Raw genomic sequence first — 15,370 nt, forward strand, 5'->3', positions numbered from 1 at the left:
GTCCCTGTCCCTTGAGTCCATGCCTCTTTTTATACATGACAATATCCTGCCGGCTTTGGAAGCAGCAGCCTGACATTGCATGCTATTCTGTAGTCTGGGATCTACAAGTACACCCAGATCCTTCTCTACCAGTGACTCTGACAGTTTAATTCCCCCTAAGACATACGATGCATGCAGGTTATTGGTACCCAGATGCATAACTTTACATTTATCCACATTGAACCTCATTTGCCAAGTGGATGCCCAGACACTTAGTCTATCCAAGTCATCTTGTAACTTATGTACATCCTCTATAGACTGTACCGTGCTACAAAGCTTGGTGTCATCTGCAAAGATAGAAACAGAGCTGTTAATACCATCCTCTATATCATTGATAAATAAATTAAACAGCAGCGGGCCCAGTACTGAACCTTGGGGTACACCACTAATAACCGGGGACCAATCAGAGTACGAATCATTCACCACCACTCTCTGGGTACGATCAATGAGCCAGTGTTCAATCCAGTTACAAACTAAAGTTTCCAAGCCCAAGGACCTTAACTTACCTGTCAGACGTCTATGAGGGACAGTATCAAACGCTTTAGCAAAATCCAGAAACACTATATCCACAGCCATTCCTCTGTCAAGGCTTCTACTCACCTCTTCATAAAAGCAAATTAGATTGGTTTGACAACTTCTATCCTTAGTAAACCCATGGCTATCACTTATAATACTATTATCCCCTATGTATTCCTGTATGTAATCCCTTATAAGTCCTTCAAACAATTTACCCACAATGCACGTTAGACTTACCGGTCTATAATTGCCTGGCGAATACCTAGAGCCCTTCTTGAAGATTGGCACCACATTCGCCCTGCGCCAGTCCCCTGGCACAATACCAGACACCAGAGAATCTCTAAATATCATGAACAGGGGTACAGATATTACTGAACTTACCTCTCTAAGAACTCTTGGGTGTAGTCCATCCGGCCCTGGAGATTTGCTTACATTTACTTTACTTAACTTACCTTGTACCATCTCTACATTAAGCCAGTTCAGTACATTATATGATGTGTTACCAGCACTGACCTGGCCAATGTCAGCTCCTTTTTCCATAGTGTATACAGAACTAAAGAACCCATTCAGTAGCTCCGCCTTCTCTTGATCGCTCGTGACAACCTCCCCATTATCATTATTAAGGGATCCTACATGCTCTGTCCTTGTTTTTTTTGTATTTATATATGTAAAAAAATATTTAGGATTAGTTTTGCTTTCTTTGGCCACCTGTCTCTCATTTTGAATTTTTGCTGTTTTTATTACATTTTTACAGATTATATTAAGCTCCTTGTACTGTTTAAATGTTATAGCTGACCCATCAGATTTGAATTTTTTGAAGGCTATTTTTTTGTTGTTTATTGCTCTTTTAACCTCATTTGTCAGCCATGTAGGATTTAGTTTTAATCGTTTATATTTGTTCCCCTTTGGTATATATTTAGCTGTATAGTTATTTAGAGTTGATTTAAAGATGTCCCATTTACCTTCTGTATCAGTATTTGAGAACACCTCCCCCCAGTCTATGTCCTGTAGTGCAGCTCTCAGCCCAGGGGAATTTGCCTTTTTAAAGTTATATGTTTTTGCTTTCCCCGTCTGTCTTTGTTTTCTACATTTTAAGTCAAAAGTAACTATATTGTGGTCGCTATTGCCAAGGTTTTCCCGCACAGTTACATTACCAATCAGCTCTGCGTTGTTGGAAATGATCAGATCCAACAAGGCATCACTTCTTGTTGGGTCCTCCACAAACTGGCCCATAAAATTATCCTGCAATAAATTTAGGAATTTTCTCCCCTTTGTAGTTTTAGCCAGCCCCCGGCCCCAATCTATATCTGGATAGTTAAAATCTCCCATTATTACCACTGTACCTGCCCGGGCGGCCCTCTCTATTTGTTTATGCAGCCGACCTTCTATCTCTTCAGTGATATTAGGGGGTCTGTAGATTACACCAAATATTATTATTTTTTCAGTATTTCCCTCCTTTTGTAATTCTACCCACAGTGATTCCACATCCTCAGAATCATCACACACTATGGCATCGTTCACACTGACTTTCATACCACTTCTTACATACAGACAGACTCCACCACCTTTTCTGTTCATTCTATCCTTGCGAAACAATGTAAACCCCTGCAGATTAACGGCCCAGTCATGCGAGGAGTCCAGCCATGTCTCAGTGACCCCAACTATATCAATATGTTCCTCCAGTATCAAGGCCTCAAGCTCCCCCATTTTATTTGCTAGGCTTCTGACATTTGTGAACATACACTTTACATTTCCAAGTTTTACACATATAGTCTCACTAATGGGATTTTCAGAGTTATTGGGGTTATTTGAGTTATAAGGGTTAATTGTACTATTTAAGTTATTGGGGCTAATGGGATTTTTTGCGTTATTGCGTCTAACGTTGTTATTTAAGTTATTGGGGCTAACGGTATTTTTTTAGTTATTGGGGCTTATTGTAGTTATTGAGTTATTGGGGCTGATGGAATTTTTTTAATTATTGGGATTACAATTTTTCGGGCTACATTTATTTTTACAGCTGGTTTGTAACGCATGGATCTCCTTATCCACTGCTCTTAACCTCCCCCCACAGGATTCCTCTCCACCCACCATTATGTCCTGACCCCTCTCTAACCTATCCATCCCACTGTCTGCTTTCTTTGCTTTATTATCCTCCCCCCACTCGCCTAGTTTAAATACTCTGCCACCCCTTCCAGGATTCTCTCCCCAGCACAGCGGACCCCCTTCCATTCAGGTGCAAATTATCCGTAGAATAGAGTTTGTACCCCAATGAAAAGTCAGCCCAGTGCTCTAAAAACCCAAACCCTTCCCCCTCACACCACGACTTAAGCCATGCATTTAACTCCCTAAGCTCCCCCCCCCCACATTAGGTGCAGTATACAGTAGTTCCCCCCCCCCCCCCCCCCCCGAACACATTAGGTGCAGGATATAGTAGTTCCCCGCCCCCCCCCCCACATTAGGTGCAGTATACAGTAGTTCCCCCCCCACCCCCACATTAGGTGCAGTATACAGTAGTTCCCCCCCCCCCACATTAGGTGCAGTATACAGTAGTTCCCCCCCCCCCCACATTAGGTGCAGTATACAGTAGTCCCCCCCCACATTAGGTGCAGTATACAGTAGTTCCCCCCCCCCCCCCCACATTAGGTGCAGTATACAGTAGTTCCCCCCCCCCACATTAGGTGCAGTATACAGTAGTTCCCCCCCCCCCACATTAGGTGCAGTATACAGTAGTTCCCCCCCCCCCCACATTAGGTGCAGTATACAGTAGTTCCCCCCCCCCCCCACGTTAGGTGCAGAATGCAGTAGTTCCCCCCCACATTAGGTAAAGAGTATAGCTCCCCTACATTAGGTTGGCAGTATAGTTCCCCCATATTAGGTGCAGTATAGATCCCCGCATTAGGTGCAGTATACAGTAGTCCCCCACATTAGGTGCAGTATACAGTAGTCCCCCACATTAGGTGCAGTATACAGTAGTCCCCCACATTAGGTGCAGTATACAGTAGTCCCCCACATTAGGGGCAGTATACAGTAGTCCCCCACATTAGGGGCAGTATAGTTCCTCCACATTAAGGGCAGTATAGTTCCTCCACATTAAGGGCAGTATAGTCCCCCCACATTAGGGGCAGTATACAGTAGTTTCCCCCCCCCCCCCCATTAGGGGCAGTATACAGTAGTCCCCCCCCCCCCATTAAGTGCAGTAAGTATACAGTAGTCTCCCCCCCCCCCCCCCATTAGGTGCAGTATACAGTAGTTCCCCCCCCCATTAGGTGCAGTATACAGTAGTCCCCCCCCATTTGGTGCAGTATACAGTAGTCCCCCCCATTAGGTGCGGTATACAGTAGCTCCCCCCACATTAGGTGCAGTATACAGTAGTTCCCCCCCCCCCCCCCCATTAGGTGCAGTATACAGTAGTCCCCCCCCCCCCCCCCCCATTAGGTGCAGTATACAGTATTCCCCCCTCCCCCACATTAGGTGCAGTATACAGTAGTTCCCCCCCACATTAGGTGCACTATACAGTAGTTCCCCCCCACATTAGGTGCACTATACAGTAGTCCCCCCCCCCACATTAGGTGCAGTATACAGTAGTTCCCCCCCACATTAGGTGCACTATACAGTAGTTCCCCCCCCCCCCACACACATTAGGTGCAGAATACAGTAGTTCCCCCCACATTAGGTGCAGTATACGTACAGTAGTCCCCCACATTAGGTGCTGTATGTTCCCCCACAGACATACAGCCTTCAGCCATATACAGTGTATGGCTGGAGGCTGTATGGCTGTTTACTGCCCCACTTCAGTGTTCTGACCACCGCTCCGGGGTCACGATCTACTGCTAGAGTGGTGGTCGGAACACTGAAGATGACCGCTGGTCACTTACCATACCCGCACGTCCTCCTCACTGCTCCACTCCGCTGTATTGTTGATATGGTCGCACGCACGGGACGTCAGTGATGTCCCTGCATGCGCTTCCTCCCAGCGGCCGCTGCGTTTTTAAAGTTAACGCAGGGCCGCTATGAGGTAAACGGGGCATCCTTGTGTCCTGAAAAGACACAGGGATGTCCCGAATGTGATGGGGGCCCCCTGCGGCCATGGGGCCTGGAGCTGGTCACGGTTTTAAAGTGGCCGCGGCCGGGCTGCTAATCTTTAACAAGCAGCCAACGCTGCGGCCACTCTAAAACCGTTGCCTCCCCCCCCCCCCTTACTGAGCAGCCAAAAAAATATTGCAACACTACTCAGCCTAGAAATTTGGGTGCCAGCATCCAAAATCTCTTGATAAAAAGTCCTTAGATTAGATAATATCCAGCGACAACGCAGCTCTCCAAAAATAGTGAAAAGTTGTGGGTTTATTTCTGTGACATCAATACAAGCAACGTTTCTGCTCCTATGGAGCCATTTTCAAGCTTAGTGCTACACACCAGTAGGGGGTTTAAATACCCATGTGAACAATACATCGTCAAATTACAAATTAAGTGTTAATTATACAAAAATCTAAAAATTTCATAAATATCATATATATAAATAACATTCCGTCTACATAACATATCCTCAATGCACATCTTTCTCAATAAAGTGCATACATGACTTGAAACTAAAACCCATCTTTTATATAAGGGTGTAGGTAAGGGTTAATTTAACGATCATATATTTTTATTTGTCATTTTTTGTATTTTTTAAATTTTTTAAACACGTTTTAGTAACACCTATTATAAGCCATCATTAGATTGCCAGGAGATGATGTGTTGCTAGGAAATTACATTGCAGGGGATGTGACCACTAAACACCATGGTATAGCTGTACTAAATATTTTAAATGCTAAGATCTGTGTGGATCACGGTATTTAACCAGTTAAATGACAGACATCGGGGCCTTGTCCGATATCTATCATTAACGGCAGATGTCAGCTGCTGATAGCAGCAGGCATCTCCCGGACCCGTGAGCCAACGTTTTGTCCGCGCATCCGACAGAAGACATACTTGTATGTCATGGGTTGGGAAGGGGTTACATACAATGTCACAAAAAAAACAACTCATAATGACTTGGGAAAGTTAAAGCATCCCTAAGTTATCACAACATGAAGTAAGACAGGTCAGATATAAAAAATGAGCCTTGGTCCTTAAAGGGGAATTTGGGGATTTTTTTTTTATTTGACTATGCTACAGGGGATGTAAAGTTAGTATAGCCCCAAGACAAGCAGGAATCCTTCCTAAGCATGGCTTTAACTGTCTGGCAGGTACATACTAAAATCACCTTATGGCGGATAACCCCTTTAAGACCAACATTGGCCTGGTCCTGAAGAGATTAATGCAGTGCAAAACAATAGCATAAGCCCAGTCCAATTCTGAGTAATAGCTTTAATGTAGAAAAATGAGAAAACTTCCCTTCAATGCCCCTATGGTGTTTCCGTTGTCTTGCTCTGGTCCCCCAATACGATTGGCTTCCTGAGCTGCAGCAAGTTGTCATCCACAGGAAGTACCAAGCCCCAACATGTCATACTGTAGCTCATTGAATTGTTGGCCGCAGCGATGTCCTGTCTCAGGCATTGATTTACTTGCCTGCGGTATTTCGCATCGGACAGTCACTCTGCAGCTCAGGAAGATGAACGCATTGGGGGACCAGAGCAGGACACCAGAGACACAGCGGGAGCACTGGAGGTAAGTGTAAATTTTTTTTTTTGTTTTTTTTTATATATCTCACACATTGCCCATAGTGTGAGATATACCCTAGAAAAAAACACTCCTGTTGGGTTCTTTTTTAAATGCATTACAATGCATTAAAACATGTAATTTACAATAAAAGTGTTATATTGTTACTCAGACTCAGAGCTTGCCTCTTACATTTTATTTGAAACTGTGACTCAGGGAAATGCTTGGCACTGAACTAGAGCAGCATTTGATCAGTTCATGTTTGCAAGGTTGCAAATGTCACCTGAATAACAGTGACACTGTAAATTAATTATATTATGAAGTAACGTTCTTAACTTAAACACAAGTCATTTATTCATTTCTTTTTATTTTAGGTACTTTCGCTGTTTGATTTGATCCGTTACAGTGTGAGCGTCTGCAATCAAATAGCTTCTCATCTTCACATTGAAGTCTTCAGAATAAAGACTCGTGCTACACATTCTAATCACCACTAAGTGTCCTAAGCTTTTAAGTTACAAATGCATGTTTCATAACAAGAAGAGATAACAAATCTAAAAAAGAAAAAAAAGTTCAGCATCTCAGAAATACATCCTGGAGCTTGGCAAGTGTTTTTTCATGCTTGAAATGATTGCATAATTATACAATTTTGAAAGTGTTCAAGCATGACTAAAAAGAACTACTTCTGACAATTGTCGTTCGAAAAGTTTTAATATCCAGTGTTTTTAAATGGAAAACTTCAAGATCCTTATTTATAAAGAGTAACTCCACCCAAAATAAAAAAAAAATAGGTTTCGATTTATTAACCTGGCATGTTTGTTATATCAAATTGTATTTTCTGATGCTTTACACAGGACTGCAGCTTTTTGTTTCTACACATCTTTCTTAAATGGATAGGGGATAAGATGTCTGATCTCAGGGGTCCCACCCCTGGTGGATCCCCGTGATCTCTCCTGCAGCACCCCCGTTTCTCAGCTGCACAGGCCGTGGATCGCTCTGTGGCAGATGACAGGCAATGCAGGGGATGGAGTATTGTGACATCACGGCTCCGTCCCCTCGTGATGTCATGGCCCACCCCTTCAATGCAAGTCTATGGGAGGGGGGGGTGACGCGACGGCGTCACGATATTCCGCCCCTTGCATCGCCCGTCATCTGCTAGAGAGCGATCCTCGCTCTGTGCTGCTGAGAAACGGGGGTGCTGCAGGAGAGATCGTCGGGGTCCCTAGCGGCGGATAGAGCATAAGATGTCTAGGGGCAGAGTACCTCTTTAAAGTGGTATTCAGTAGGGATCAACCGATTATCGGTTTGGCCGATAATCACTATTTTGGGCATTATCGGTATCGGCAATTACCTTGCCGATAATCCGATAATGCACCGCGACAACCCCCACCGCCCCGCACCGCGTCGCACCCACCACCGCCCCGGCCCCATTGCCTCCCCCATCCCCAGTTTTATAATTACCGGGGGCCACGCTACTTCTAGCTCCTGCTGCGTCCTGCGTTACGCTGTGCGCAATGACGAGTGACTTGACGCGACGTGACATCACCGTCAGTGCGCACAGTGACAGCTCAGGAGGACGCCACCGGAGCAAGATGTAGAGTGGACCCCGGGAACAGATAATTATATAACCGGGGATGGGGGAGGCAATGGGGCCAGGGCGGTGCGGTAGGGGGCGCGGAGCAGTGCGGCGGGGGGTGGCGGTGATAGGACTAAGGGCCCCCGGACAGGCAGGGGTAGAAAAGCGGGCGGCGGCGGTCTATGGCACCGCAAAAGCCGCTGCAGTTCATTGATTTAAAGCGCCCGCATTAAATCAATGATCTGCAGTGGTGTCATCGGGGGGATAAATAGCCAATAACTTATACCGGAATATCGGTATAAGTTATCGGCTAGCGGCCCTAACCTGCACCGATTATCGGTATCGGCCCTAAAAAACGATATCGGTCGATCCCTAGTATTCAGTCAAGACAGTTGCCAAAGACAGTGTAGTCCCGAAGAGTTAGGTAAGATATATGTATGTGTGTGTGTGTATAGATATAGATGTGTGTGTGTGTGTGTGTGTGTGTGTGTATATATATATATCTATATGTATATGTAGATAGATATATATATGACGCGCGCACACACACGTTTGAAAGCGTTGATGCCATATTTTCCTTTTGCCAGAGTTATGTTTTATTTCATATGAGCAGTGACCTTGCCTTGCTGGTAATAAGGTTATGACATTGTTATAAATATACCATCCGGCCCCCACCTTCTCCTGAAATCTAATCGTTCAGTCATTATATTGATAATCCAGTCCCGAAGTATTCATAAAAAAGCAAGTGGGAATTCTTAGTAAGTTTTGGGTGGAGTTTCCTTTTAAATGTCAATGCATAAATAATAAAATAAAAAAATCTAGTGTAGCCCTCTTTTGAAGACATTTTCTTCTCAGATATTTATATGTGCTGTTACTAACTAGATGGCAGTGTATATATCCTTTTAATGAAAAGATACTGCACAGTAATAACAAGGATTGACCAACAAGGGCTTAATATCACATCTAAATCTACTTTTTCCTATTCAGATTGCCTGATTATCTTAAAAATGAGTGTGACCAAGCTGGTTGTGTATACTGGCAGTTCTCATGTGTAACAACTGGGCATTAAAGGGGTATTCTAGAAATAAATATTTTTTAAAACCACTGCTTTCAGAAAGTCATATAACTTTGTGACTTACTTTAATATGTTCCCCAACTGAAACTGTGTAGTGCACAGAGTTTTGATTGTTCCTTCCCTGCTGTTTGATACTGCCCTCTCCCACTATCACATAAGCATGGGACCAAGGCAGATAAGCAACGTAGTTGACTGTCACAGTGTGTCCACAATCCGGTTGGCAAGATCATTAATATTTATTTTAACCCGTCCAGGACCAAGGGCGTACAGGTACACCATCGGACCTTGGTACTTAAAGACAAAGGGTGTACCTGTACGCCCTGGGTCCCGTTAACATGGTTTAAACCGTTATCACCAGTGGAGAACGGGTTAAATCCTGTGGGTCCTGGTTGCTACGGGCAGCCGGGACCCACGGCTAACGCCGAGCACAGTCGATCGGGCCGATGCCTGGCATTAATCATTTATACGCCTCAATCAAAGTTTATTGCAGTGTCTAAAAAGAGTGAAAGTGTCCTGGCAGCTCACCGGAGCTGATCGGGACTATCGTGACATAATCGTGATGTCCCGATCAGCTTATTGGACGACGAGAGGATCCTCACCTGCCTCCTCATCGTCCATTCAGCGATCTGCTGCTCCTAGCCTGCGCAGTAGATGGCCAGTTACACTCATCAGTGCTTTGCTATGGCAGAGCACTGATCAGTATATGCAACAGAATGCATGTTATGAACTGTGTATCGCTGGTCAATGAGAAAGAGAATGGTGATTGTAATGTAGTTAGTACTGACTTAATGCTTGATAACAAACGAATAGCAGTGCCAGCAGCAGCTCCGCCTCCACCTTCTCTACCGCTTCCCTTTCAGAACCATGATTCTCACATAGGCCCACCACCACCTCCCCCACCTGGTGCTCCACCTCCTCCACCATTTCTACAAAATTGCATTTATGGATTAGGCAATAACAATAAGAAAAAGATGAGGAACTTTTTCTGGAAAACCATACCTGAAGAGCAAGTCAAGGGTAAAATCAATATTTGGACTGTTAGACAGCATCAGTTCCAAATTGACACAAAGACAATTGTTTGGGCAGATTGTTTGGGCAACAAGAGGATGTAAAGCCCGGAATGATCTAGAGAACTGGGAGCTTTAGGTCTTCTTTCTGTGAGCCAAAGGATGAGGTTTGCCTTCTAGATTCCAAGAGAAGCATGCATATTGGGATAGTCTTAAAACAGTTTAAAAAGTCTACCTAACATGTCATTGAAGATATCCGAAAGGGGAAGTTTGATTTGTATGATTCTGAAGCCCTGCAGGAACTATTAAAGATGTCTCCAGAGCCAGAAGATGTGAAGTTGAAAGACTTCAATGTTGAAATTACAAAATTGTCAATGGCAGACTCATTTATGTACATGCTGATCCAGGTGCCAAATTATTCACTGCGAATAGAAGCTATGGTGCTGAGGAAACAGTTTTCAGCTTCTTACTCCTCATTGAATCAAGATATGATGATAATCCGATTAGCTACAAAAGAACTAATTGTAAGACTCACCGCAGACGGCAGGTACCCAGGGAGTAGAAGATCTGTAATATCACGTTAGTCTGGAACAGGAGATGTAGTGGTTCCGCTGGACCTGTGTGGCAGATGACTTGTGCCATGCCAGGGAGCGGAGTCTAAGGTGCCGCTGGTTTTCACCAGAGCCCGCCACAAGGCAGGTTGGACTTGCTGCGGCAGGCGACACCCAGGTCGCTACCCCTGGCACCACTTGACCACACAGGCGGCTGAGGAGAAGCGTGGCACCAAAGGAATAGGCAGGACGTAGGCAGGCTAGAGGTCAGGGCAGGTGGCACAGGAGTCTAGTCAGAAGGGTAGCAGAAGGTCAATAGGCTGGCAGCTAGAAACACGGTCGAGTCACGGAATACAAAGGTCTGGTACACTGCAAGGAATTACAAGGACTGCTTTCTCTAAGGCACAAAGGCAAACAAAGATCCGGCAGGGGTACTAGGGAGGAGCAAAAACTTATAACAAAGGCACAGGTGTGATCATTAATTACGGGCGCACTGGCCCTTTAAATTTCAAAGCTCCAGCGCGCGCGCTAGGTGGTGGGGGGATAGAGGCCGGGGACGGAGGTGAGTGACCGGCTGGGACTCTCATGCGATGCGAATCCCAGCCCCGCCAGGAGCAGACACACGGGGGAAGATGCACTCACGGCCGGTATGTCTGGCCGGAGCGCACCTCGTTACACTAATGTCATGCGAGCAGCTACACGCCATCTTATACTTGGTCCTACAAGCTGGGAACATTATGAATGCAGGTGGATATGCTGGCAATGCTGTTGGTTTTAAACTGTCTTTACTGCTCAGGCTGGCAGACACTTGAAGGCAAATAAACCAGGAATGAATCTGTTACATGTTGTAGCTCTGGAAGCCCAAAAAAAATAATGCTGCATTACTATAAAAAAAAAAAAAAAAAAAAAAAAGTTAATTGAATTAACCCCTTCCCTAATAAAAGTTCAAATCACCCCCCTTTTTCCATTTTTAAAAATAAAATAATGTAATAAAAATAATCATATGTGATACCATCGTGTGCGTAAATGTCCGAACTATTAAAATAGAAGGTTAGCTAAACCGCACAGTCAATGGCGTACACGTAAAAAAATACTAAAGTACAAAATTGTGCCTAAAAAAGTCCCATCAAAACCAAAAAGGTACCAAAAAAAACTTCAGACCACGGTGCAAAAAAAGGAGCCCTCATGTAGCCCCGTATGCTGAAAAATGAAAAAGTTATTGGGGTCAGAAGATGACAATTTTAAACATACAAATTTTTGTGCATGAATTGGGTATCTTTGTGATCATATGGCCCTACAGATTAAAGATCAGGTGGAATTTTTACCAGAAATTGCACTGTGTAGAAACTGAAACCCCCAAACTTTACAAATTGGCGTTTTTTTCTCTTTTTTACCCCACAAATTTATATTTTTTGGGTTTTGCGGTAGAGTTTGTTATTTAATGATTGATGTCCTTACAAAGTACAAAAAACAAGCCTTTATATGGGTCTGTAGGTGCAAAATTGAAAGAGTTATGATTTTTTAGAAGGTGAGGTGGAAAAAATGAAATTGCATAAACGAAAAATGGTCTGGTCCTTAAGGTGAAAATGGGCTTTGTCCGTAAGGGGAGTGGCGCGGACCCGACCCCGGCAACAGGTAATTATACAACCGGGGATGGGGGAGGCAACGGGGCAGCGGCGCCGGCAGTGGGTGCCGCTGCCCCTTCTCTCCCCCTGGCTAGCGGCGCCGCTGCCCCATTGCCGGTGCCGCTTCTCTCCTCTGGCTAGCGGCGCCAGCAATGGGGCAACCGATAGCCAGGGGGAGAGAAGGGGCAGCGGCGCCGATAGCAAGGGGGAGAGAAGCGGCGGCAGCAGGGCTCTAGACCCCAGGACAGGCAGGGGCAGAGAAGCCGGCAGGTCTCTGCACCTGCAAAAGCCGCTGCAGTTCATTGATTTAAAGCGCCCGCTTTAAATCATTGAACTGCAGCGGCTTATCGGCGTATAACACGCAGATAGACTTTAGGCTAAAAAATTTTTGCCTAAAAAAGCTTGTTATACGCCGATAAATACGGTAATAATTTTTTTTAATTAACATTAATATAGTAGCTGTCACGATTCGGCTGGCAGGAGGTGGATCCTCTGTGCCAGAGAGGGATTGGCGTGGACCGTGCTAGTGGACCGGTTCTAAGTTACTACTGGTATTCACCAGAGCCCGCCGCAAAGCGGGATGGTCTTGCAGCGGCGGTAGTAACCAGGTCGTATCCACTAGCAACGGCTCAACCTCTCTGACTGCTGAAGATAGGCGCGGTACAAGGGAGTAGACAAGAGCAAGGTCGGACGTAGCAGAAGGTCGGGGCAGGCAGCAAGGATCGTAGTCGGGGGCAACGGCAGGAGGTCTGGAACACAGGCTAGGAACACACAAGGAACGCTTTCACTGGCACGATGGCAACAAGATCCGGCGAGGGAGTGCAGGGGAAGTGAGGTATAAATAGGGAGTGCACAGGTGAACACACTGATTAAGCCAACTGCGCCAATCAGCGGCGCAGTGGCCCTTTAAATCGCAGAGACCCGGCGCGCGCGCGCCGTAAGGAGCGGGGACGTGCGCGCCGGGACAGGACCGACGGAGAGCGAGTCAGGTACGGGAGCCGGGGTGCGCATCGCGAGCGGGCGCCACCCGCATCGCGAATCGCATCCCGTCTGGGAGAGGTATCGCAGCGCACCCGGTCAGCAGATCTGACCGGGGCGCTGCAGTTGCGAGGATGTTGCGAGCGCTCCGGGGAGGAGCGGGGACCCGGAGCGCTCGGCGTAACAGTAGCTTTGTTTCATGATGCAGAACAAGAACAGTTGTTAAAGTGGGTGTTATTTCCTTTTCTGCAGACATATGCACTTTCTGCAAGCCGGGTTGGAACTGGAATACATATGCGACTTTTAAATGGAGATGCAACTTTTTTTCCTTAATAAATAGCGACTATTTGATAAATACATGACCACTGCAAAGTAAAAAAAAAAAAAATTATTATTACGTGAGCAGATTTTCGAAATGTGCTTTGGCGTAAGCAAAAATCAAAAAGTTGCACGTGCGCAAGTACGTGCGACTTTTTTACAAAAAAAATCTACGGAGCTTGATAAATCTCCTGAATTTTTTTCTCACAGTTTAATAAATCTGAGCCAATGTCTTTTGTCAGATACATGGTTTAACAAGGCAGATTGTGGATGGGCACTGCAATAGACACATTGGGGGACATGTATCAAAGAATTGACACCATTTTTGTGTGTAAATTCTTGCGCAAAATTTTGCGTCTTTTTTTTTTTTGCGTACATTCTGATAGAGCATTTCATCCTTATGACCTTGGAGTGACATCTATAGTACGCACGGATTTATTAAGTGTGTACTTTTCCTTTACACCCAAAAGTACCTTTTTTTTATGCAAATATAAGCCATCTTGGACTTGATGTAGCAAGATGCTCTAAATCATCAATTCTATTTTGCAAAGAGTGGATTGAGGGGAGAACTATATTTGCCTGCAATTTATGAAACTCATTGCACTTGATTGATAAATGTAGCGCTTCTGTGCATAATTTAGAATTTGTCAAAAGGGGTAAACTGCTTCTACCATACACAAACAATGATACATGTCCCCCATTATGACTGTAAACTCTTCTGCTTCTCCAACTCTGTCGCATGTTTGTGATTTGTTATTGCCCTATTACACCATGTGCAAAAGGAGGAATACATAGTTACATAGTTAGTACGGTCGAAAAAAGACATATGTCCATCAAGTTCAACCAGGGAATTAAGGGGTAGGGGTGTGGCGCGATATTGGGGAAGGGATGGGATTTTAGATTTCTTCATAAGCATTAATGTTATTTTGTTCCATGAATGTATCGAATCCTGTTTTAAAGCTGTTAATTGTTCCTGCTGTGACCAGTTCCTGAGGTAGACCGTTCCATAAATTTACAGTCCTCACGGTAAAGAAGGCGTGTCGCCCCTTGAGACTAAACTTTTTCTTCTCCAGACGGAAAGTGAGGATAAAGGGTGGTATGAGCAACAGAGAGAGCATGTTGAATCTCTGCGGACTACAGTCATGGAATATGGAGCCTCAGAAGTACCAGAAAGCTGGCATATCTTTAAAGGGAAAAAGCAGGGTCACCCACAGGAACCTCAATATACAGGTAGATAGTGCAGGTGGCTCTTCTTACCAGGCAAAAACCGATGCAGCTGTTCATAATAAATCCATCTTGTTGCTAATGTTTATTTCTTCTGTGCAGTGGAGGCTGGCTGCTGCTGACGAGAGCGACTCTGTTGTCCGTTTCCCTTTTAAAAAAAAGTTGTAACACTTTGTAATTCAACTTTATTAGTTTTAAGATTTTTTTCCAGCATACCCTTTTAATAATATAGCAGCCATATAATAAATATTTATACACTCTATTGGCTTTCACAGTTGATGAATGAAATACAGATGTGTTCCACTAAAGGTGAAGTTGATTTGTCTATAGAAAAATATACTTTTTAATATCCCAACTAAAAACTGATTTTTAACATATTCTTATTGTTCACATTTGGGCAGACACACATCATCATTTTTCTCTCAGAAAACTGCTCATAACTAATCTAAGATTAATCCAGATAACATTTAGGGGGCAATCCTCAATATTTAATCCTTTAATAGTCGAATTCCAGTAATGCCTACAAATGTACAAACATACATTTGTATATATGAAGTGTGTATTTTGTTTTCTCATTTTAATGCAGTTCATTACATTTTCGTATGAGTGCGGACTCCTTTTTTGAGCCTAACTTCAAAATCTGTACACACCTATTCTTAAATAAAATTCCTTGTACATTTTCAAGTCATGGACTTTTTTTGTTGTGCATTGCAAATCTTTCCTTTACAGATGGTCTGATGAAAAAAGAGATACAAAGCACACAAATCTAAGCAACGTTGCATGTAAACGTAGCAGAGCTTTTCTCTCTACAGACTCCCCCTCAG

At 44.4% G+C, this 15,370-nt stretch overlaps 1 protein-coding gene across 1 annotated transcript in view; it reads left to right on the plus strand.

Annotated features, from left to right (window-relative positions):
• Positions 1-7,833, plus strand: part of CEPT1 (choline/ethanolamine phosphotransferase 1) — a 151,364-nt gene extending 143,531 nt beyond the window's left edge. The window contains exon 9 of the mRNA XM_056557723.1: positions 6,570-7,833. Coding sequence (XP_056413698.1) covers positions 6,570-6,689 — 120 coding nt within the window. The 3' untranslated portion in view covers positions 6,690-7,833. The remainder of the gene's footprint in view (positions 1-6,569) is intronic.
• Positions 7,834-15,370: the final 7,537 nt, after the last annotated feature.

This window comes from Hyla sarda, chromosome 2 (genome assembly GCF_029499605.1).
Source record: "Hyla sarda isolate aHylSar1 chromosome 2, aHylSar1.hap1, whole genome shotgun sequence".
Lineage (NCBI taxonomy): Eukaryota > Metazoa > Chordata > Amphibia > Anura > Hylidae > Hyla > Hyla sarda.